Raw genomic sequence first — 22,076 nt, forward strand, 5'->3', positions numbered from 1 at the left:
ATCGAGTCTTGTCGATTTAAAGTGATTTCGTCCTTGCGTTCAAAACTCGATGCGTTCAAACAGAAAATAGATCATTTCGATTCCATAAAATTTTGAAGTAGTACCCACCAGGTGCACCAAAAGCTCGATGGGTTTCCAAACTCATCGAGCTTTTCATCATCCCTTTTAGCGAATCTCTTATTAAGAGCCATAAATCCACAATAAATATATATTTTCCAATAACGAAATTTGGGAAGAAACATGGTGAATTTAATAGGCACAGTAGCGTAAAGCCACACGACTTGTTATTAAAATATTGTCAGTGGCAATGCGTGTAATTAAAATGCGTTTGGACCTGTGGTTATTATGCGGCGTGGCCGGTGACACGTGAAATCATGCAAAATATTTAGCTCGTAAAATCTCTCGCCATCTCTCCTGAACTTGCTGTCAGCTTTCGCGTCTCCCAAATACAAAGTACTATAGCTTCACCAGCGGCGTGTAACAGACACTCGCACACATTTTCACGGAGACTCTCTCACACACGCGGAGGGTTAATGCACTGGAAGCGGAATAGCAGCTGTCGCGTTTGAATTCACGGACTACTGGCTATACACACTTTTTTATATGTGAGCTTCGCGTCTGTGTATACGTGATACAGAGCTGTATAGAAAATACACCACATACCGATAAAACTGGTGGAAAACCTAGGGGTTTATGCTAATGTCCAAGAGAGGATACGTGCGGGGCCAAAGAGGTTCGTTGAAAAAGCCTCAGGCTTGCTAGAAACAATCGTTTCGCGACTGCAGAAACGAGGGTGTATATAGGAGCTCTGAAAACCGACCTCAGCGAAATGTGAATGCATGAATATATATACATAAATTGGTGCGGTTCAAAAGGGCGGATCTGGCGCATATTTCCACGTGAAGCACAGCCATGTCGTTCGGTAGAAACGTATTTATATGTATGTATATATCAACTGCCTATAAGTGCACCCGATATTCACCAAACCAACCCCACATTACCATATCGAATAGAATTTTCATATCCTCTCGTATATATTTATATATATATTTATCATCGACACACGCCTATATCTATGTGCTTAAATGTACGTATATTTGGAGCCTCGATTGCACGGGGATGCAGCTTTTCTCTTGCACTCTCCCTCGCGTAGAGCACCAACCATATTTTATACTTTCGGGACTGGAACGTTACGAAATTTCGCTTTCACCCCCTTTTTGTATCTGCAGAAAAAACAATTTCATGTGTCTGAAGTTTCCGGATGTTTATAGCCGTGCTTGAGAGCCTGTTTGGGCTGTTCCTATTTTGGCTTTGCTTAAAGAATCGAGGCTTTTACCTCGATGGGTTTCGTACAGAGACTCATTGTGCGGTCAACATGAAGGAGATTGTTTGGTTATAACGAAGATCGAAAGTAATGAAAAATTTGCATCGCGGTTCGATGACGTCAAAGTACTGCCATGTTCCGGAACCTTGAGGCAATTGTCAAATTGCCGGACAAGTACGATCGTATTCAAGCTAAATAATCACTTGTACTAATCGACGCGAAATTCATTTGATGCGTATTAGGTGTTGAAACAGAAAATATGGATGTTGGGTCACAATCAGAAGGAATGTGATCATAATTTCACGATTTAAATTGTGCAAAATACTTTATTATTCATTTATTATAAGAGCGTTCTAGCCGGTTTTACTAGACAAATATATCATATTTGGCAAATTGTTAAAAAATAATAATTCAACGGAACTTACAATTTTAACAAGAATGCTTATATAATATCAATCAATAAATGCTGCTTTCTAATATATTTTTATTATCCTTTAATGAAATTTCTGACAAAGCAATTTAAATAAATCGAGTTATTGATTGCATCCAACCGCTCGTACATCAAATAAGCTCTAGAATGGAATGTAAGATTAAGATTGTATGAGGGAACCATTAGAAACATTTTCCAATACGTTTATGTTTACAATCAGACCAGAAATACTGTCAGTTAGTTTCTCATGACAGCATATCTGTCATGTAGACTATGCTGTCATTAGTATATGTGATCGTCAAAAGTCAAAAGTAATATGTTAATAAATAACGGCATATTAAGACGAATTAGAGGCTAATCAGCATAGCAATAAAACGACAACGGTAAAACTCACGAAATTTGATATTGTGTACAGGGATTATATTTAAGCTAGAGATAATTATATTATCAGTTGAAAATGTTTTGGCACACTAAATTTATGCTGAATGCCTCAATGTTCGTTAGAGGCTGTATTATTTGAAAAGAGTACAGACAAAAAAATATCTCAATAATAATATGGTGAATAAGTTGGTGAAATAAAATTTGCCTGATTCATGCGTGCATTCAGCTATTCATTAATTCTCGTTTCATCGTGGAAATTAACGTAAAACTCGAGCTTGCTGGCTCTGCGTCCAAATAAGCTATATAAAAAAAGGAGTTTTAACAATATATTACAGTTGATCATATACGAGTACTAGAGTTGGGGAGGGAAGAGGCGAGTAGGAGAGAAAGAGAGAGAAAGAGAGAGACTCAATTATGTATTCCTATCCGGGCGCGTAGTTCTCGTTCGAATGGATATCGCGGTCTCCCCTTTCCTCTTCAACCCCTTCGCGCGACTCGTATTAATTTGTCCGTGAGGGAAAAAAGGTCAGAAACAAAAATGAAAAAACCGCGTATAGAGTGAAAAAAGCCAGGGCGTTCCAAAAAGAGCAACGAAGAGAGGGAGAGCGAGAAGGATAATACACACGCCGAGAGCCGCAGGTTCGGAGGAAAATGAACGAACTTCGGGAGGTTTGCTGGGCCCGAGTGACGGGGCTTTTCCGCAGGCAATTTATTTAGCCAGTTAGGGTGATCCAACTTTTTCTACGGCCAATGTGAAAAATGACACCGTCGAAAGCTCACTGCTATACATACAACATTGCATCCACACACATATATATTCGTCAGGAGCCAAGAGAGTAATCGCGGACGGGGCTGAAACTTGTCGAGAAACGGCCCACGCTCGAGTTTTCTCCTAGTTTTCATCTGAGTAAGTATACATATACGCGTACACTCACACATGAAAATACGTGCGTGCTCGTGCACATGCTGGCTTTCGCGGCTATACTTCTTTCCTCGTCGCTTCCTCTCTTCATTTGCCGGCAATATGCGGCTGTTGGCTAAACTTATCTTTTTACCCCATTTTTATAGTGTGTGTTTTCTTTTAATTACTCAGACCTGATGAAACTTTCGACTATTAAATACCCCTTGCGTGTGTGTGTGTGTGTGTGTGTTTTTTTTCAATACACAGCGAGAAAAAACTCAAAATACACAGCATTACTTTTTTGCAGGGTTTAAGGTATTTTGGCATTGTTTTAAAATCAATTAGTAAAGCCTCGGTGAATTTGGACGCACCTAAAATTGTGGTAAGTCAGTTGAAAAGCAAACGTTCCACGGAACGTTTCGTTTTTTTCGAGGACATGCAATACTGTAAGAGTTTATAATGATTAGAGTATTCTCTCGAAATTTATTCACTTGTCTACCGTTTGTTGGGAGATCAAGACGCCGAAATCAATGTCAGTTCGACGTGAGGCCTCGTTGCGACACGACGTCGATAAATAGACTTTACACGACCATCTCGTGTCCCCTGATTCAGAATTTGCTATATATTACAATACAAAACACTTAATTTTACGAAAAAGCTTTCTCACAAAAAGTGATGAAACAGTTTCTACTTAAACTTATCGCTTCCAATCGATGGATCGGTGCCAATCAACTGGCACTAAAAGCCGAAAAATTTCTGTTTATTCTGTCTCTATCTTAACGGTTTAATAGAAACAGAAAATTCGTACGAGTCACAAAAAGCTGAGGCTTCACTACGAAAACTGAATCAATAATGCCTCGTTCTTAATATAAAATACGTAACTATACAGTCTAGCAGAATCTACCATGCCTATATACGTGCTTCATGACTCTGAACAAATTCGAGGTCCTTGAAACTCTGGCCAGTAGTTAAACTTACAGGATTCCGCACTACGGGGACTTCTTTCATTTTCCATGGTAACACAGTCAGACGAGCTGACACTGTAGTAACGTGTTCGTCGTCCAACGACTCTCAGGGATACGCTCGCTTCTCGTTCCCACGGACTTTTTGATGCTATGTACTTATTTGCCTCGTGTCTTCTACTAGAAGGTTGCATTATCAGATTAAAGGCCACGGAGGCGCTCCAGACGCGGGGCAACCACTCGGTGGTTTTTACGGTGAAGACAGAAGCCACCTGTTTTGTGGGATAAGGTACATTTCATTCGTTTCGCTTCCAAACACTGCCACCAAAAAGACTTTCCGTACACCGTCGACTTTCGTTCTCTCTTTATATGCATAATATTCGGCAATGACGAAAGTATGCTCGAGCTCTCGAGTACTCAAGGAAACTCTGAGTCACGCGAATTCTCGATCAATCGCTGATTCACAAATTCATTTATAATTGATGTAAAAAAATATAAAATAAATTTAAAAAAAAAAAATAGATTTATAAAAAGTAAAAAAATTTTTAAAAATAACACGACAAAAATTCGTGGTGATTCGGTCAGTCGAAGTAAAAAGCATGAAAAAAATCTCGACTATTTCTGGTCGTCGCTCAAAAATTTGAAAAGTTAAAGACGGAAACCTCGATTGCATTAAAGAAGACACGAACAAAGTCAGTTAGTCTGATTTTGTAAAATATTGAAAGTTGATGTTGTGTTCGTTTTTAATAAAAGTAACCACGTTCCACGCTCAACACTCGACAACAATAAAGCCAACAATAAATCGAATAAAGGATTACATATCGTTCAAGAGGATTTAGAAGCGTAATCTTTCTTGTGATCTGCGATCATCTTCTTGTGATGACCAACATTTTTTGAGCATAATATTGCAAGAAAGCAATTTGAATAGCTGACAGGAAAAAAATTGTAGAAAAACAGACCTAGCCGAGCACAACGAAGGGGATTGGTGCGAGATATTGCTGGATGTTTGGAGTAGGGGTGTTCCAATTAAACCACCACGTTGGACGTGATATTAGTTGGATGTTGACAGTACAGCCGATAAGATCTCGTAGGGGTGCGAGTACCCTAGAGAGACCATACTTATTATTCATTAGACTTTGAGGGCCAAAAGCTTCCGATGCTTCGCAGATTCTCTTTCAGACAAAATTTCGCCAAAAGATAGTTAAGGAAAGGGTCACGCGAATCTTTTATTTTTTTCATTGCGCGTGTCGAAAGGAAAAATAAATTGCTACGAAGTCAGCAGCTATGGTATTTCAGACAGTCCGAAAATGTTTATATCGGCGATTTTAAACGTGGAATAAAAAAAAGTCTAGAAATCCTGGAATGGGAAGTCTCTGATAGAAAAATTAGTCATGTTCGAGCTCATAAAAATTCGTTTATCTTGTACGGAATTTCGACGAATTTTGCACCCACTTCCGGGTATTCTCGCTTCGACTGGATTTCGAAAATTGACATTCTGGGCCGGCGAACGTCCAAAATTTGAAGTGTCTTCTATAAAATCGGGATGCAGCCCGATATCTGAAGAAACGAAAATTTCGCTGGCTACACGCAACTGCGATGCATTGTAACTCTGCAATGCATTTCCAATTGTATTATTGACAATGCGTAAGAGGAGTTCGTACCTTTATTCGTGTAATTTGAATGGAAAAATATTGAAAATAGTTAAGACCCCTTAAAATCCAAGTAACAAAATCGTTTTTGTACCATTTTGTGCCTACATCGAAGACCAAATTGGCTATTTGGACGCCAGATGTTTTCATATTCGATCATCCCTTGGTAAGCCCGAGAGCTTCACCCAAAAATTTTTTTGTATCTTTTCGTGCTCCGAAGAATATCAGCGCGAGTGCAAGGTAAATACTGGCTGAAGAAACGACGAAATTTTCTCGATTTTTTTTCGCGACTGTCTGCACGAAAAAAAAACGTTTTAACTGTGATTTTTGTCGTTTGTGAATTTATAAAATAATAAAATTATAAATGAAAAATATAAAATATAAAACGTTAAAAGCCAGCTTTTAACGTTTTATTGAAATCATACCTGAAGGAATTTACTCGAGAACTGATCTGCTCCATCGGTTATCCTCGTGTAATTTGAGCCGCAGAAGCAGCGATGCATTGGATTAGAATCCCTAGCAGCATATCTATAAGAACAACGACGAGTCGGTGAACAAGAAAAACGAAGTGAAACAGATGAAAATTTTCAATAAAATATGATTTTTCAAAACGTGCTTGAAATATTTTTTAGCAAATTTCAATATCCCTTACGTAAACGCATTTTCGACGATTTTTCACGAGCAGCGTATACTGGAGCGACTTATTAATATCGAACGACGTAGTACTCATGAAAGATGCTCAAGCAAATGTAACACGGAGGCGGAAAAAATTTGAATTTATAGCCAAATCATAATGATGTGAAAGAAACACAAAGCAGGAATAATTTGCGGTATGTTTATTCTTCTTATCATAGTTATGGAAAATATTTCGATAGTTTCGTTTCGTCAGAAGTTTACACATTCAGTTCACTAGCGGATATTTGTCATGTTCAATCCACTATGCGTTTTGACATTAGGTGAGCCTGTGAAATAATAATTTGAGGTCCTTCGATGAATTTGAATCCGAAATTAAGGAGGGTGGCTACATTCGTCAAAATGATAAGAAATTGATCAAATTTGGTGATAATGTTCTTCAACATCAAGTGCGAAGACACAATTTTTTTCAAAATTTTCGTCTGCTTAGTTATCCAGTAATTACGCATTAAAGCAGATTTCTTATGCCCGGAATGTATACCTATATATATGGAAACGCTATGCTTATACACGTGAACTTTAGTGATCAATTACTCGATAACTGTGTAGAATAAAAATCTTTAAAAATTTGTGTTGTCAAATTTGGCACCAAAGAATATGTTCACCAAATTTTATAAAATTCTGAACTTTTTGAAATTTTTTATGTTTTTAGCATGGTTTAGCATGGCAACATTGTATCGTCGGTATCCACCCTCCTTAAATTTGTACACTATTTGTTCCGGTTAATATTCTTGAAACGAAAGTCTGTATGAACTACTGATCGATCTAAAAAACATCATTTTTTTGGCGACGTTTTACATTACAAATTTTCGACAACAGTACAAAAAAAAATTCCTCCCTTGGTGGTCTATTTGAGTTTTCTCCCGCTCCGGAAAGCGTGATAAGATATTTAACACTAATTCGTTTTGTTTAAATGTTTTGCTTGACGAATGTAAAAATTACATGGCGATAAAAATTATTTCACTTTAAACATATTTTTGCCCGAATGTCGTCGTGTTGATTTGAAGTTTTCTCGTGGAACGTCAAATCGAGATGCGTCGTCAGAATTCTTATTATTCTTTGCCGGTGAACCGAGCGGTGAGAATATTTATAGGATTCTTGCCTGCTGTGGCGACGATAACGTAGAATGGAGATAACGCCTCGAATTCAAAAAAATAGGAATCATCTGAATACAGAGAAGAAGATCGTGTTAAATGAGTTGAAAGATTTTCAGGAAATATTAATTGGAGAAATGATTTTTCTAGGGAGTGAATAAAAGTATTTAAACTGCTGGGGAATGCTGGTAAAGATTATTGTTAATTTGCATACCATAGGGCGGATTGTACTTGATGCCCTTGCCGTCTATATTTATAGATGTTTTCTGCACAACACGAGTTATAGCGATGTCAGGGATAAACACATTTTTAGTACAGAAATTTTTCCGTGAAAAGATTCCTGAAAAATCTGCTTTCTTCGTATCGAATATGTGCTCAAATCCCATCTAAAAAGACAAAATGCATTGTAATTTTTTCTTCTCTTCGTTTTAATGGAAAAATCACTTGTAAGAAATGATTATTACGACAAATCGAAACGTGGGAGAATCATAAATCTTTGACATTTGAACTTTGCATTTTGGACTCTAAATATTGAAAACATGCATTCAAGTTCCAAATTTCCACAATTTCATTGCTGAAACAGCAGTTCTTAACTTTTTATTATTTTCTCGTTTATCACCGTAACTTAATGACCGAAGATTAAAACACTTACTTTTTTCAGGATGATTCCGATGTCGAGATGACTTTTAATTTCGAATTGTGGTAGTGTAATCGTCAAGGGTGTTCTAGTGCTACGCTCATAAAGCTTCTTCACGCTAATTCGATGAAAGTTCTTTTCAAGATAGGCCAAAGTTGAGCTCAGTTTTGGTATTATGATGAACATGCTCTTATTGTGATAAAAAACATCGGACTGCGCAGAGAAAATGATTTTTTTTTGTTAATCTCGTTTTAACAGATCGATGTCAACTTATTATTTTTCATTTTTCAAACAGTTCATTTATGAAACATAAGAAATTCGCGACATTGTGTAAGCATTTCTCATCTTCGAAGTATCATGAATTTCATTGTTAGAGAAACACTTTACATCTGTGCAATCATATTTTTGGCGCACGATACGATTTCATACGCTTTGGAAAGAACCTCCGATGAGCCGGAAGTGTTTTTTATGGTAAATTATGTATTTACCTTGTACGGAATTTCAATGAAAGAAGCTCCCACTTCCGGATATTCTCCATACTGTACCCAGTGAAATCCCGATTTAAAAGGTAATTGCCCAGTTGTACCATTTTCATAGGTGAACGCAATTCCTTCTGCAACCATCTCAGAAGCACTTAGAGGGACTAATCGATACATCGGTGTCCCTTTGAAGTTTACGGCGCTGAAGAGAGCTGCCTGGGTATTTCTGTCCAAGTTATCTAAGTAAGAAATTTTCCAGCTGTTTTGATCTCGTCTTTTACGAATCAATTAAGGCCTTATATACACTTGCAGTGGGCGAAAAAACGTGATTTTCTTGATTTTTTTTTTGACAAGAAAATCAATGTTTGTTGAAAAACTGTGAACGACATTGATTGGTACATATGTTCATGTACTTGTACAATTTTTTTATCAAAAAATTTCTCAAAATGGCACAACTCCAGCTGTATTCCAGTAGAACCATTTTTTAAGCATCACTTGCGCGGTGGACATGATAACTAAAAAACTATATTAATCCGATCCATACCAAATTTATGCCACTTACATATTATAATAATAGCTTGGGCTTGGGCGGAGGATTTGTAAAAAATTTGATTAAAAAAAATGGCGAAAGTTTTAACAGAAAATTCATTTTTTGAGGTGTGCTAAATTTTCGGATTTTTTGTTACAATTTTTCTTTCCAACAAAATACGAAATCCTTCGTCCAGGTCCTAGCTTTTGTTATAATAAATAAGTGGTAGAAATTTGGTATGGATCGGATTAATAGTTTTTTAGTAATCGTGTCCACCGCAAAGGTATTTTTCAAAAAAGACGATTCTGAGATAATCGCGTTTAAACATATTAGACAACCGCGCCCACCGGGCGGTCGGTTGAAATACCCATAACTACGAATCTAATGCTCCGATCTTTATGAAATTTGGTGAGAATATTCTTCAGACAGACATTGTACTTCAAGAATATCGAATAAAAAAATTTTCCATTTTTCCGCCCATCACAAGTGCATGTATATAAGGCTTTAAATAACATGTTATATTCAAACAGCAAAAACAAAAATCAGAGAAAATTGGTCTTACGATCTATAATGTTTCGAACACCTCCATTTGTACATTTGTCGCTCCAACTGTTTATGAAGTTAGTCGCTTCGACTGGATTCCAAAAATTGGCACTTTGGGCAGGCCGACATCTATATTTTGTGGTGTCAGCTATGAAATTAGAATTCAGCTCGATCTCTGAAGAAACGAATATTCCGCTGGCCACACGCAGCTCTGATTTGTCGAAACTCTGCAATAATGCATTTCCAATTATATATTATTAACTACCCTTAAAGAAGTGTTCGCACCTTTGGAACATTTGAAAGGGAATTTCAATGGAAAAACGCATATTAAAAATTCAAAAATCATTCAAAATCTAAATAGTAACAGCGTTTTTACACCTATTTGTGTCATACATTAAAGAGTCCATTGATCATTAGTGCGCCCATTTTTTTCATATCCGATGGTACACCGGTGAGCTTGAGAAGGTTGTTGAATACATCTTCTGTATGTCTTCGTGCTCCGAAAGATGCATCTGTCAATGCCAGGTAAGCACCAATAGGTGAAACGACAAAATTGTTTCTGTTTGTTTTTGCCACTGCCTGCACGAAAAAAAGTTCTTATTGTGAGAGTCAGATGCAATAGCAATATTTAGCATTTTATTGAAATTATACCTGAACGAATTCGCCTGAGAATTGATTTACTCCTTCGAGTAATCTTTCTAAAGCCGCTGCCTGGGATGATAGTTTTTGAGCCGTTGAAGCTGCGACGTATAGGATTAGAATCCCCAGCAATATATCTATTGGAAAAAGAAAAAGTTGATGAACAGGAAAAATGAAGACGAGCAGATGAAAATTAAATATTGAAAAAAAAAAATAATTTTTCAAAACTTGTTTGAAAGTCTTTATTAATTAACAGATTTCGATATTTCTTACGTAAACGCATTGTTGACTATTTTTGACGAACAGCATACACTGTAGCAACTAAATATTGCAGACCGTAATACTCGTAGAAGATGCCCGAGTAAGAACTCAAACGAATGTGACACGAAAGCGAAAAAAATTCTATTTTATATAGCCACCTTATAATGACGTAAAAAAAAGATAAAAAGCAGAAAATATTCACGATTCATTCATTCTTCTTATCATAATGTTTGAGGTTCTTCGATGACACTGTTATCAAGAGACGCGGTAGCGGCTTCGAACATACATTTATAAATTGTTTATTCTACGTTAATATTGTAGAAACTAAATTTCGTAACTGTGAGTAAACATTCATAATCGTCGCTAGAAAAAGCATCGCATCCCAATAATATCATACATTCGTTTGCTGCAATTTTCTTTTCTTATTATAAGAAAATGATAAATGTCTTCAACGCCCCCTGTCTTGATGGAATGCATTCGTCTTTTTTTTGAGAATTCGCGAAAACTCACGTCCCCAGTTGCTACTGCAGCCTCTATTCCAATGATAAAATTTCACCGGCTTATGAGGACTGAGCAAATGGCGAAATCCGTTGATTCCGATCGACCGGTTTCGGTCTTGGAATCTTCCTCAAAAAACCGTTGCCCGGATGTTCCCATGGCAAGCTGAGGCCTTATCACTAAATATGCTCGTCGGATACGTCAAGGTTTTACCAACTTTGCGATTCTCCATTTCACTCAAAAGAAGCGGACCAGCCGTTCAGCTTCTCTTCATATGGATCTTGAAAATCATTTTCATATGAAAAGGCTATAAAACAATTGAATTCCACAATGCTGAGAGCACTTCGCGACATCTTTTTTTCGCTTTCGGTCTCCCTGTCTTTGTCCCTCTTTTTTTATCTTTCTAATTGCTGATAAAGATACAGGTGTCGGTTCATGATGTGGAATAAATTCCTAGCAAATAAGTCGAAATTTTCAGCATAACAGTATACAGATAATGACTAATGATATTCGAAAAATAAGAAATCTTCTTCCACGTCGTGCAAATACTGACAAGGAAAGTCTCTCCGCTGACATGTCTTTCGATTTTGATGAAATTTAAATATGTTTTACTACATCAAAATCTAAGAGACGCGTATTTTTTTTTATCGATGGAAAAACCCTTAACCCCTTAACCCCCTTAACTTGATTTGCGAGAAAAACGCAAAAACCCGTATCTGCCATTTTATTGCTCTCTTCAAAAGGCAATTGGATTCATCGAGATAGTTGGAATAGTTTTTTTTGTTATAACGATTTTATGAATTTTAACCCTTATAACTTTTTTTCTATGTAACTCCCCGATATGAAACCAGTTGCATTTTTTCATTATTTATCATCAAGGTAATTATCCATTCGGGTGCATTCTATTATCTCAGGTGAAAATATGTGAGACCTGAAAAGTATCCCTCGGAGGTCTCAACTTTAAAGGGTAATTTCACCCCCTAAAAACGTTTTTTCGCCGATAAAAAAAAAATACGTGTCTCTTAGATTTTGATGTCGAATAACATATTTAAATTTCATCAAAATCGAAGGACGTCAGGGGAGAGATTTTCCTTGTGAGAACAACATTTTTAGTGTATCCATCATGCAAAAATTTTTGCATGATCTGTCAAATAACGAAAATTTTCTGTAAGAAATTCATGATCATTTTCTTTTGACATGTCTTTAAAAAATAATGAAATATTACCTGCATTGTAAGCGTAAAGGGTAAGGTCATTAAAGTAGTTATACATGTACATTCGATTTTTTTCAGTTTTTATTAATATTTCGAGGAATTTAAAGTAGAAATGAATTCAACTTGTGGGCTCTTTCAGGAGATTTTCATTTCTTCAGTAAAAGCGTCGAAAGAAATATGACGTTTTCTGTATAGCGATTTACTCTAACTGTTGCAAACGCTAATTTGAGTCAAGCCTTACCCATTCATCATAATTTCCAACACGGAGAAACGAGGCCGAAAATTCTAGAGGAAAGCACTAGAAATATAGTATCTCGGGGATAGTATTATACTGGATTGCAGCATTAATTCGAAGAGCAGCAATAAGAATTGTTCTATCCACCATAATAAAAAAACCAATACATTTTAATCAAGAGACTCAAGAGTGTTTTTCTCATAAGCATAGTAAAAAATCTTTTCAGTCACTTAAAATTTTTATGTTGTAAAGTATACGCTCGGGTAACCGTGAAAGAAAACTATATTTACGGTAAAATGTCATATGCATTCGATGTATATTCGTGTATTTATCATAGAATTTACTATGCTGACAGTGAAAATTTGTGATTTACAATAAATTTCTACTTATTGTAAGTGCTATTCTGACATGATGAATAACACTCGAAAACAAAACGAAATATAGTTCTCACGCGCATCACTTTTTGCTATCCACATATAAAGCTGTTTAGAATTCAAGGGACGAAAAATAGCAAAATTCAAAAAATGCTATGCTGTTTGTGATCGGTCCTTAAATACTTTTAAAATTCTTGAAAAATTATGTATTACTCACTATACAAAATGAATCCATTTTCTCCGTGAAATATAGCCATAGAGTGAAAAACGGATTTAGATTTTACCATGAGAAAATGCATGCGAGAAATTTGTATACGAACGAAAAGAGATTAGGATTTTGAAACGAAAACCTCATGTAAAATCTCACTACAAAAGCGATTTTCGTGCAACTACACATCGACTTATTTACGATTCGCGAAGTGAGGCCTTACTCGCGTTGCGCAAAAGCAAGGAAAATCTCTCGGGACCCAGTTTGCAGATGCACATTGAAACGGCAAACGGGCTGGTACAGAAAGATAGACGCAGTAAACGAAACAGAAAGAAAAGGAGGGAGAGAGAGAGAGAGAGAGAGACGAGACGAAAATTCCCTATGCGGAATCCCACTACGTAGGAGTTCGAGTCTTCGACATTACGTTGAATCGTTTTCCTGTTTTGCTTATCTGTAAACAGGCTTCCTGTGAATTTACTTTTTACGTGTACACATGGAACAATACAGCAGAAAAAGTATTAAAAAAATTATTTCTCAGTCAAAAAAATATTATAGCGATGCATGGATTTAGAAATTCGGTATTCGAATCAAACGAATAGATATTCTAATGAAATATATATTCGTTTGGTGCGGAATCGATTTATTTTGGGAAACGTTTTTCGAACAAAAATTGATTCGCCTCCAGTGAATACAATTAATTTTGGATGCAATTTAATACATTTTTTCACAGTGTAAAAATTCTCAGGTTTTTAGAAACCGTGGTATCAAAAGTTTTATACACTTGTTCAGAAAATCTATAGTTTCTTTGCATTAAATCTAGAATCGCGAATAAATACGAATTGAATGTCGAACTTCGAACACTTTTCTTCCAAAATTTAGTGAAAAGCCACAAATAAAACAGTTGACACCTCGGTGTAACAACAGAAGGCGTGACTAGAAAAAAGTATCATCACAATATATTTTTGATTATTACAAAAATTGTTGCTCATGAGACTTTTTTTAAGTCCCCGTAAAATGTTGATCCATGAAAATAGTTTTCTTGAGAATAATATAGACAAAAATTTGAGTCTTGGAAATACTCTAGCGGCTGCCTCATATATATGAATAAAATCGAGCTCAGATATTCCCGAATTGGTGAGTTTTCGTATTCAGATTCCATAATAACATCCATAACTCGTAAAATACAAGCAGCAAGATCGTTGGCCACAGAATAGTTGTGTACATGCTACATATCGAGCATACATGCGTACGCTTCTTGCCTGCGATACATGCACGTATGCACCCCACGACTGACCCCACTGTAAAGTAACGAGAACGTTCGCGAGTACCCAGCCACACGGAAGATTGCGAAAGGTAATAAGTTTCCTGGGGAATACTCAAAGTGAGACGGTTGGATACTTTATTCCTTTTTGTAAACGGATTCTATGTGTGGATACTTTCAAAAATATACGAATATTTCTCAGGCTAATCCGAATGCGCGATGTTGTCTGGAATGTGTGTGAGAAGATAGAAAGAGAGTTCAAGAGACTACCGCTTTGCTAACAACGTCGCGCAAGTATCGAATAATCTGCAGGCGTGTGCATTCACATGCAGACGCCAAAGTTCTTATTGTACCACCAAAATTCAACGAGAGTTCCTTTCTATGAAGTTATGCGAGTTTTCACTGATCCTCAGTGACCTTAGTCCCTGTAGGGGCTTAATTCTTGTAGGGGTTCACGAAATAAGACCTTTGTGCAAATGGTTTCAGTCGTTTAACACGATTTACTTGATGGTTGAAAGTTAGTATTCATCGATGAATGTTCAGAAATGAATGGAACACTTTGAATTCATGAAATTAAGGTGGAACGGTAGCATATATAAAAAAATGGGAGATTTTGATGCAAATTGGTAGATACGTTCGAAAGTGTGTAAACTATTTGCTCGAGAAATTTAAACGGGCTCGACCATACCGTTTCTGAGAAAATTGAATGAGTTTTTTACATTGGATCTTATGGAAAAGCGTAAAAAACGCAAAAACACATTGAAAAACTACTGTTAAAAAAGCCACTTTTTCATGAAACAAACACTAGTATATGAATCAACTGTCAAGATGACTCTCGCGAAATTTGCAATGATTTCACCGTACCGTTTATCTGCACGGTGCAAAAGAAAATTAATAAACGAAGTTTGTCTCTCTCTTCTGGCGGAGACAGCTTCAACTCGGCAACGTTGCATCGATTAACGCGCTCTCGTATAGCTGTATATAAACAGTGCGACTTACAGCCTGCCCTCGAGCTTGAGCAGAGCAACCAACACTCAAAAACTGAAACTATAACCCTGCATTGCTGCTGTCACAGCAAGTGTTTGATATTTTGAAATATAAAACAAAAAGCTTTTTTTCGTCAAAATTAGAAACACTATGGTTGAAGTAGTTATTTTTTCATCTAATAGTAAACAATTATCATTTTTTCATGCAGAAAACCAGAAACTAAATTCACGTGCAGTTGGTAAGACGAGAAGCTTTCCATGTTGAAGCATAGGAGTACTCCTCTTACCGCCTGCCCCGCAAAAGAAGTACCGTTCTACCTTAATCGACGATAATGTAGGAAATATGACTATCGTGTAATTCTGATCAGTTCATATTCATAGTATAAAATTTGCAAGAAAAAAGTGTGTAACGACGATAAGTTCAACTGGAACATACCTCGGCACTCAATTTCCATTTCGTTCTGTAAAACGACGGAAACTAAAGGACGAAGAAAGTTCATATTATCTGAGTAAGATGTTTTAATGGATGGAATAAAAGTTTTGTATGGTTCGGACGTCTTTCCCGTATATTTTTCGCTTACCGAGTCTGTGGAAGAGAAACGGGAGTCGAGTGTTGCGAACTACCAGCTGCATGGTCTATATATCGTAGGAAGCTGTTGGCCAAGATGTGTGCAATACTGCACTAAAGCTTTGTCGGAAAAAAACAAAGGATACGACCCGGATAAACTGTGAGATCGGCGTAATGATAAATAAGAAAGCGACGCGTGCCAGGAAATTGTACGAAGCTTGCTGAACGAACGGTTCTATTTGAATTCAACAAAAAATATCGATGCGATTTTTATTGCTTGTGCTCCGAGAAAAAAGTCAAGAAAAATATTTCATTTGAGGTAAATTTCTTATTGGATTTTTTACTCGGTTACTGAAAAGGAAATCGATCCCAACGACGCGATCTTTAACAACGCTCAAGCATTTTGACTGCCATCGTTCATTGCACTTTCTTGCGACACTAAAATCGCACTCAAATAATTGCACAATTCTTACGATTAACGATTCACAGAAACTAACGCAGAATGATGATTTCATTGGGGCTCTGATGATTCAAGTTTGTAAACCCCAATAAATGATACTCCAACAAATAAAGATTGATTAACATCAAGACCAAGACAAACAACGAATGACAGATTTTCTTCAAGTGAGGGTGTGAAATACATCTGGAATTCGTGTGTGTAATACGCTCCTTTGTCCGAGTAATTATCCCGAAAAGAAAAATGACGTCATCGTAGGGAGGAAAAGTACGTTTGCGAAATTGATGACTTTCAGAAAACTTACTGCTCCTTCCAAAAGCATAATAGCCCCTCCGACAAAGAACTTTTCGAGCGCAGCCATGCGAAATACTTACTAATAGATCTTCACACGAAAACCTCTCTTTTGCTTTCTCAGACCGGAAATGTTAACGCCAACGGTTCTTTGGTTATTCGCCATTTTCCAAATTACTCCCGTTTCAATTGACTCCAGACTCGTCCACTTATCAGATCAGGGTTTCCATCAGTATGTTGCAGTGTCGCAGCGTCCGTCACTGAAAGTAAGGCAAATGCATAGATAGCATTAGGCTCGCCCTCGATATTCGGATCTCTTCTGTATTCTATATTTTTCCCTGTTGAGTGCTTTAGGCCACATCCCTCTGTCTCTTCACCCTGAGCAAATGTTTTCTATTCGAATTCGCTCCCCTGGAAAATAACATGAGAGAGCCGATGCGGAACGAGTATTTTCTGAATATAAATTGAGATGTGCACATCGCTCCATATCTGTATATAGTTATAAAGGGCATCTCGTGCCAAGTGAATGACTCTTCTCCAAGAAATAGAGCATTTCATCCAATCTCTGTCAGTCACGCCGATTCAACCATTCATGGAAAAATACTATGGAAATGGAAAAATCGTACGTAGATTTTTTTTTTTTTTTTCTAAAAACGAGTGCAATCTCGTAATCACCATTTTTAATAACGCAATGAAGAACTCGAATTCGCAAATGCTGCTTCTGCAACTGATAAATGATGGTAATATAAATAAAACATGGAGAACTGGAGCTGCAGTAATACAATACTCAACAACTAAATTAATGAAAATGTGTAATTGGACGGAGATTATTGGAAAAAAAATAAAAATATCAAAGTAAAAAACTCTTTTCAATAATCGGAGTCAAAGAAGAGCGATGAGGCTCAAATATCAAATGAATTCACACGTCATTTTGATGGAATTTTGATTTCTTTTTTAGTGCCACTCATGCCCGTGCATGTAAAAAGGAGAGTATATTTGAGGCTTGTGCCAAAATATCTCCATCTTGAATAATCGCTACACTGCAAAAACAAGCGTGTTGTTTTAACACGTTTCCAGCGTGTTTATGTTGTCGCCATTTTCGACACGCTTTTTGCCGTGTTGTTCATGAAAACAACACATATTAATCGTGTTTTATAAAAACGCCTTTCCGTGTTGTTAAAAAACGGTTTCCCGTGTTGTAAAAAAACGGCTTTCCGTGTTGTTACAACACGTTTTAGGCATTTTCCTCTTTGTCGCCCGATTCGACACATATCATGGCGTGTTGCTGTTGTGCATATCCGCACACTTGAAATGCGTTGTTGGCTTGCGAGTAAATTCACTCGCAAGAATGGCGAAAAATACAACAAAATATTTTTTTTTTACCGAGAATTACTACTGGATGCGTCTCGTTCGTGAACCTCGGATATCAAAGTTCGAAGATTTGGAAACGAATTATTTCTGAGAAAAATTCGTATACATCGAGGGGGGATTCGATCGACCTACCTACCTAACACGCTCTAACTTAACGGACGCACGCTACCCACTACACTAATTCGCTCATGAGGTAATGTTGTCAAAAAGTCCGTTATACGAAACGCAAACATTGTTTACGTTTGTAAGTGTGAGCTAACCTCGTCTTCGTCCTTTGTCCAGCCAGACTCTTTCTTCTTTTTCTTTTTGTTTGTAGTTGGCTCGAGTCTGCGCTCCTATAGCGTTAAGACCATACGGCCATGTGATGAAAACTTGCTTCTCGTTTTCGTGATTATTCGGTTCGATTCGGTCGGCGAAAAGACGCATACGTTTAATTCACTTATTATTTGTGCCACTCAGCGAGCATAAAAATGGAAAAAACGATTTATTGCAAAAACGAAGAGCGATGCAAAAAAATTAAATTTTGCAAAGTGAACGAAAAAATGAGTGATTCCGAATGTGTCACCCAAAAAATCCGCGAAGCTTGTGAAAACGACTTGCTTCTGAAAAAGAAAATCGAAAATCAAGCCATCGTGTTACAGAAGCTGATTCAAAATCAAAACATTTTATGTGACATCGAAGCAGAGGAAGAAATAATCGATGAATTGGAAATAACCTGCATTGTTCCGTTAGGCGAAAGTCTTCTATCGTGTTCAACGATCTACGCTATCGATCAAGACGGCTCTCTCATTGAAACCCAAGAAAAAATAAGTGAATGTGTGGAGGAGAAAGAAAAGGTAAGATTATCTCGATGTTTTATTATATAAAATGTAGAATAATGAATCTAAACGATTTACAATAGGATAAAGAATTTATAACACATTTAATTCATTGGTAGCGATAAGATTTTTCATAAATCTCTTTGCGTCAATGAGTTTTAATAAGTGTTTCTTAAGCCAGTGATCAAAGTTCAGATTAAATTTCTTTCTCCGCAAGAAAATTTGCATCAAAATTTTTTTCTGACAGCAGTTTTGATGAACTTTCTTTGTAAACAAGAAAAGTTTTGGTCAAATTTGTTTACCGCAGCAGTATTTATAAAATTTTTTTTCTTGCAGCGGTAAAAGTTATGGTTCAATTTTTTGTATAGCAGTAGAGTTTTGAAAACATTCTTTTTAAAGTGATCAAAATTTTAATAAAATATCAATACGTTATCAAAATTTTGATTGCTATAAAGCGAATGTTTTCAAAACTTTACTGCTGTACAAAAAATTCAACCATAACTTTCACCGCTGCAAGAAAAAAAATCTTATGAATACTGTTGCGGTACACAAATTTGATCAAAACTTTCATTACTTAGAAAGAAAGTTCATCAAAATTGTTGCGAGAAAAGAAATTTGATCCAAATTTTTTTGCAGAGAAAGGAATTTGATCCAGACTTTTACCGCTGACAAGAAAAAATCATTAAGAAAATTATGAATATTCTATTGTAACCAATGAACTCAGTGTACTCAAAGATGAAAGCTTACATGAAATTTCTTTTATTGTAAAGAAAGTTTTGAACTCCTGAGATTTTTATTAGGTCGAACGGTCATAAGATTTGCTTTATGCTTTGAGAAATAAAACTGTTGAGCTTATTTTTTGGAATTTCAGGAAAACCAATCAATCAACAGTCAATTTAAAAAACTGAAAACAAATGACTTCACTGAAAAAAGAAGCATAATTTCAAGCTTCGTTGGAACGCCAACATCATTGCCAGAACTGACCCCGGAGTTGGTTCAAAAAGTGAACAACGGAGGAATGTTACTTGCTCAAAAGTCATTAACGTATTTTTGGGCAACTGATCTTTTGCATCGCACTAATGGCATGCTGAGTAAAAATGATTATTTCAACTACGCAAAAGCCATTGTTAGTGCTTATCCAGAGCTCAGCGGCGGAGACCATGGATGTGTAAGTTTTCATTTCTTTACATTTCCAGTTACTACAATTGTCAAAGCCGTCATGTGCTAAATTTTTCTTTATTGAGTTTTCTTTTATTATTGCAGGGGATTGTACGACATCAGTCAAGTACAAATGTGCGGAATCGACGTGCTAATTCAGAACGATCTGTAATGAAATTTGGCGAAGACAAATTGAAAATCGGTCAAAATATTCCAACTGTTTTACGATTCATAAAGAGTACGTTTGAATTTCTATATTAATTTCCATAAATATTAGGGGATCTCTTGTTACATTTTTATTTTTCGCAGGCGTCCTGATGTACATGGAGTAGATGCGTTAAAAGAGCTCGAAAGAAATATGAATTCCGGTGACACACCGCACGTACGTCTATTGCTCAAAGAGTCTGTGAATTTACGGAAGAAATGGATAAAAATATTTACACAAATATACTGGATATCATAAAACGGCAATTTCGTTTAGGTCGACATTGACGACAAGATATTTGCCATTTTATTTTACTTTCTAAAATGTGTTGTACATATAAGTATGAGTAACTTCCCAAAACCGTGCTGAAATCATCCGTGTTGAAACAACACACATTATCAGTATTATATAAATTACAAAACGGAAATTGCCGTGTTGTTCGAAATTTTACGGCGTTACGTGTTGCTTCAACACGATTCGTTAAAACAACACACCTGCGAGATGTATTGTGTGTTGTTGCAACACGATTAGTTAAAACAACACACCTGCGAGATGTGTTGTGCGTTGTTTCAACACACCTAACAACACGCTTGTTTTTGCAGTGTAGAGTTGGCATAGAATTACCTATATAGCATGTTAGGTATATACGAAAAATTCCGGTCGGTAGATTTTCGTCCACTATCGTCTTTCTCGTCTTTTCGCGGTACTGGTACTTTCTCTCTTCTTGCGCTCTCCTTTGGGCTGGGTCATCCGGAATAAAAGAATATTCGCTCGTCCGTAACGTCGACGGTAAACGACGTATAAAAGCTCCGATTGTATGCTCTGCAGTTAAAGTTCAGATTTATTCAAAGGAGGTTTACGTCGACGGAGCCGGGACGTGAAACTAGACGCTTGACCACGGTATATATACGTGCGCTCGACTTTCAACGCCAGGACTTTTTATCGGCGTCGAGAAAGCTCCTTATCATTGTTGTAAAAGATTTTTACGAGCGTTTTTCAAAACATGTTTCATGGTCATGTTGCTCGAAGCGTTTTTAATATCTTTCAAAATGCGAATACGTCATTGAGCTGTTATGATTTCTTTTGTTCCGTGCACTCGTGATATTCAGAACGTCCTCGGTAAGGCAGTAACGAAACATTTTCAGCCTGAATAGAGATAAACTTGAGGCACACCATGAATTCAAACGCAGTGCTGAGACACTCGACAATCATTCTCATCGCTTAGAATTATAATCCAACATTTCAACGAGCAATGACAAGTTCTTGCACACCGAAATCCTTTGGTCTCACAGTAGATTTGTTCAGGTGCAAACTCAATTATTCATTAGTTGAATTTAACAAGCGTGAGATCCGAGGAATGTAAATCGGCAAGCTTTTATCACAATTCATGGGATAGTTATCTTTAGTCGCATGGGGTAAGTTGCGTGAAAGGGCATTTCACGTGCCAGACCGTTAAAGTGTTTGTAGGAAATCCTGCCTCCAGACAATCGGCAATTCGGTCGATAACACACATATGTGTGTGATAGCTGTGTGGAGAAGAGAACGCGACGAAGCTTTCAGACCGTTATTGCTGATAATAAGGTACCTCGGGAATGCAGTTAGCGTATAGCTTACGGAGATTCCCGTTAACCCACATGCAAAACATCATCTGGCCGGACCATAGACCATGAGGATAGTTGTCGGATAGTTGCTCGTGCGAATGTTGCAACGAGAGGGCAGGATATCGCTCGTGTGTTGCTCCACGAAACGAGATGCTCCGAGCCAACTGCGAAGCTCAAGTCTATCCATATAAGCTGTTTGTTCTATACAGATATAAAACACCTCATCTACATACATCTTCCACCTATTCGCCAAAGCCCGAACCACCCATTGAATCACTCGTAATCTCCTTGCGCAACGTACATTTACGTC

General features: G+C 36.9%; 2 protein-coding genes across 3 annotated transcripts; one reads left to right on the forward strand and one right to left on the reverse strand.

The window, feature by feature from the left end:
• Window positions 1-7,243: 7,243 nt before the first annotated feature.
• Window positions 7,244-10,690, reverse strand: LOC122415899 (serpin B10-like). Its single transcript, XM_043428434.1, has 8 exons — window positions 10,535-10,690; window positions 10,274-10,398; window positions 10,016-10,201; window positions 9,642-9,849; window positions 8,560-8,789; window positions 8,087-8,284; window positions 7,649-7,820; window positions 7,244-7,505 (listed from the first exon to the last, which is right to left on the reverse strand). Exons 1-8 carry the CDS (start codon window positions 10,542-10,544, stop codon window positions 7,393-7,395), a joined length of 1,242 nt encoding a protein of 413 aa, XP_043284369.1. The 5' UTR covers window positions 10,545-10,690; the 3' UTR covers window positions 7,244-7,392.
• Window positions 10,691-17,869: 7,179 nt separating this feature from the next.
• On the forward strand, window positions 17,870-20,758 carry LOC122406622 (uncharacterized). 2 transcript variants are annotated; one of them, XM_043412186.1, is made up of 5 exons: window positions 17,870-18,177; window positions 18,301-18,820; window positions 19,674-19,970; window positions 20,066-20,198; window positions 20,270-20,758. In XM_043412186.1, the coding sequence occupies exons 2-5, from the start codon at window positions 18,455-18,457 to the stop codon at window positions 20,290-20,292; spliced, it is 819 nt and encodes a 272-aa protein (XP_043268121.1). In that variant the 5' UTR covers window positions 17,870-18,177; window positions 18,301-18,454; the 3' UTR covers window positions 20,293-20,758. The 2 variants fall into 2 exon arrangements, with proteins under 2 accessions (XP_043268121.1, XP_043268119.1); XM_043412184.1 differs by having other exon boundaries at window positions 17,870-18,820.
• Window positions 20,759-22,076: the final 1,318 nt, after the last annotated feature.

Source organism: Venturia canescens, chromosome 1 (assembly GCF_019457755.1).
Source record: "Venturia canescens isolate UGA chromosome 1, ASM1945775v1, whole genome shotgun sequence".
Taxonomy (NCBI): Eukaryota; Metazoa; Arthropoda; class Insecta; order Hymenoptera; family Ichneumonidae; genus Venturia; species Venturia canescens.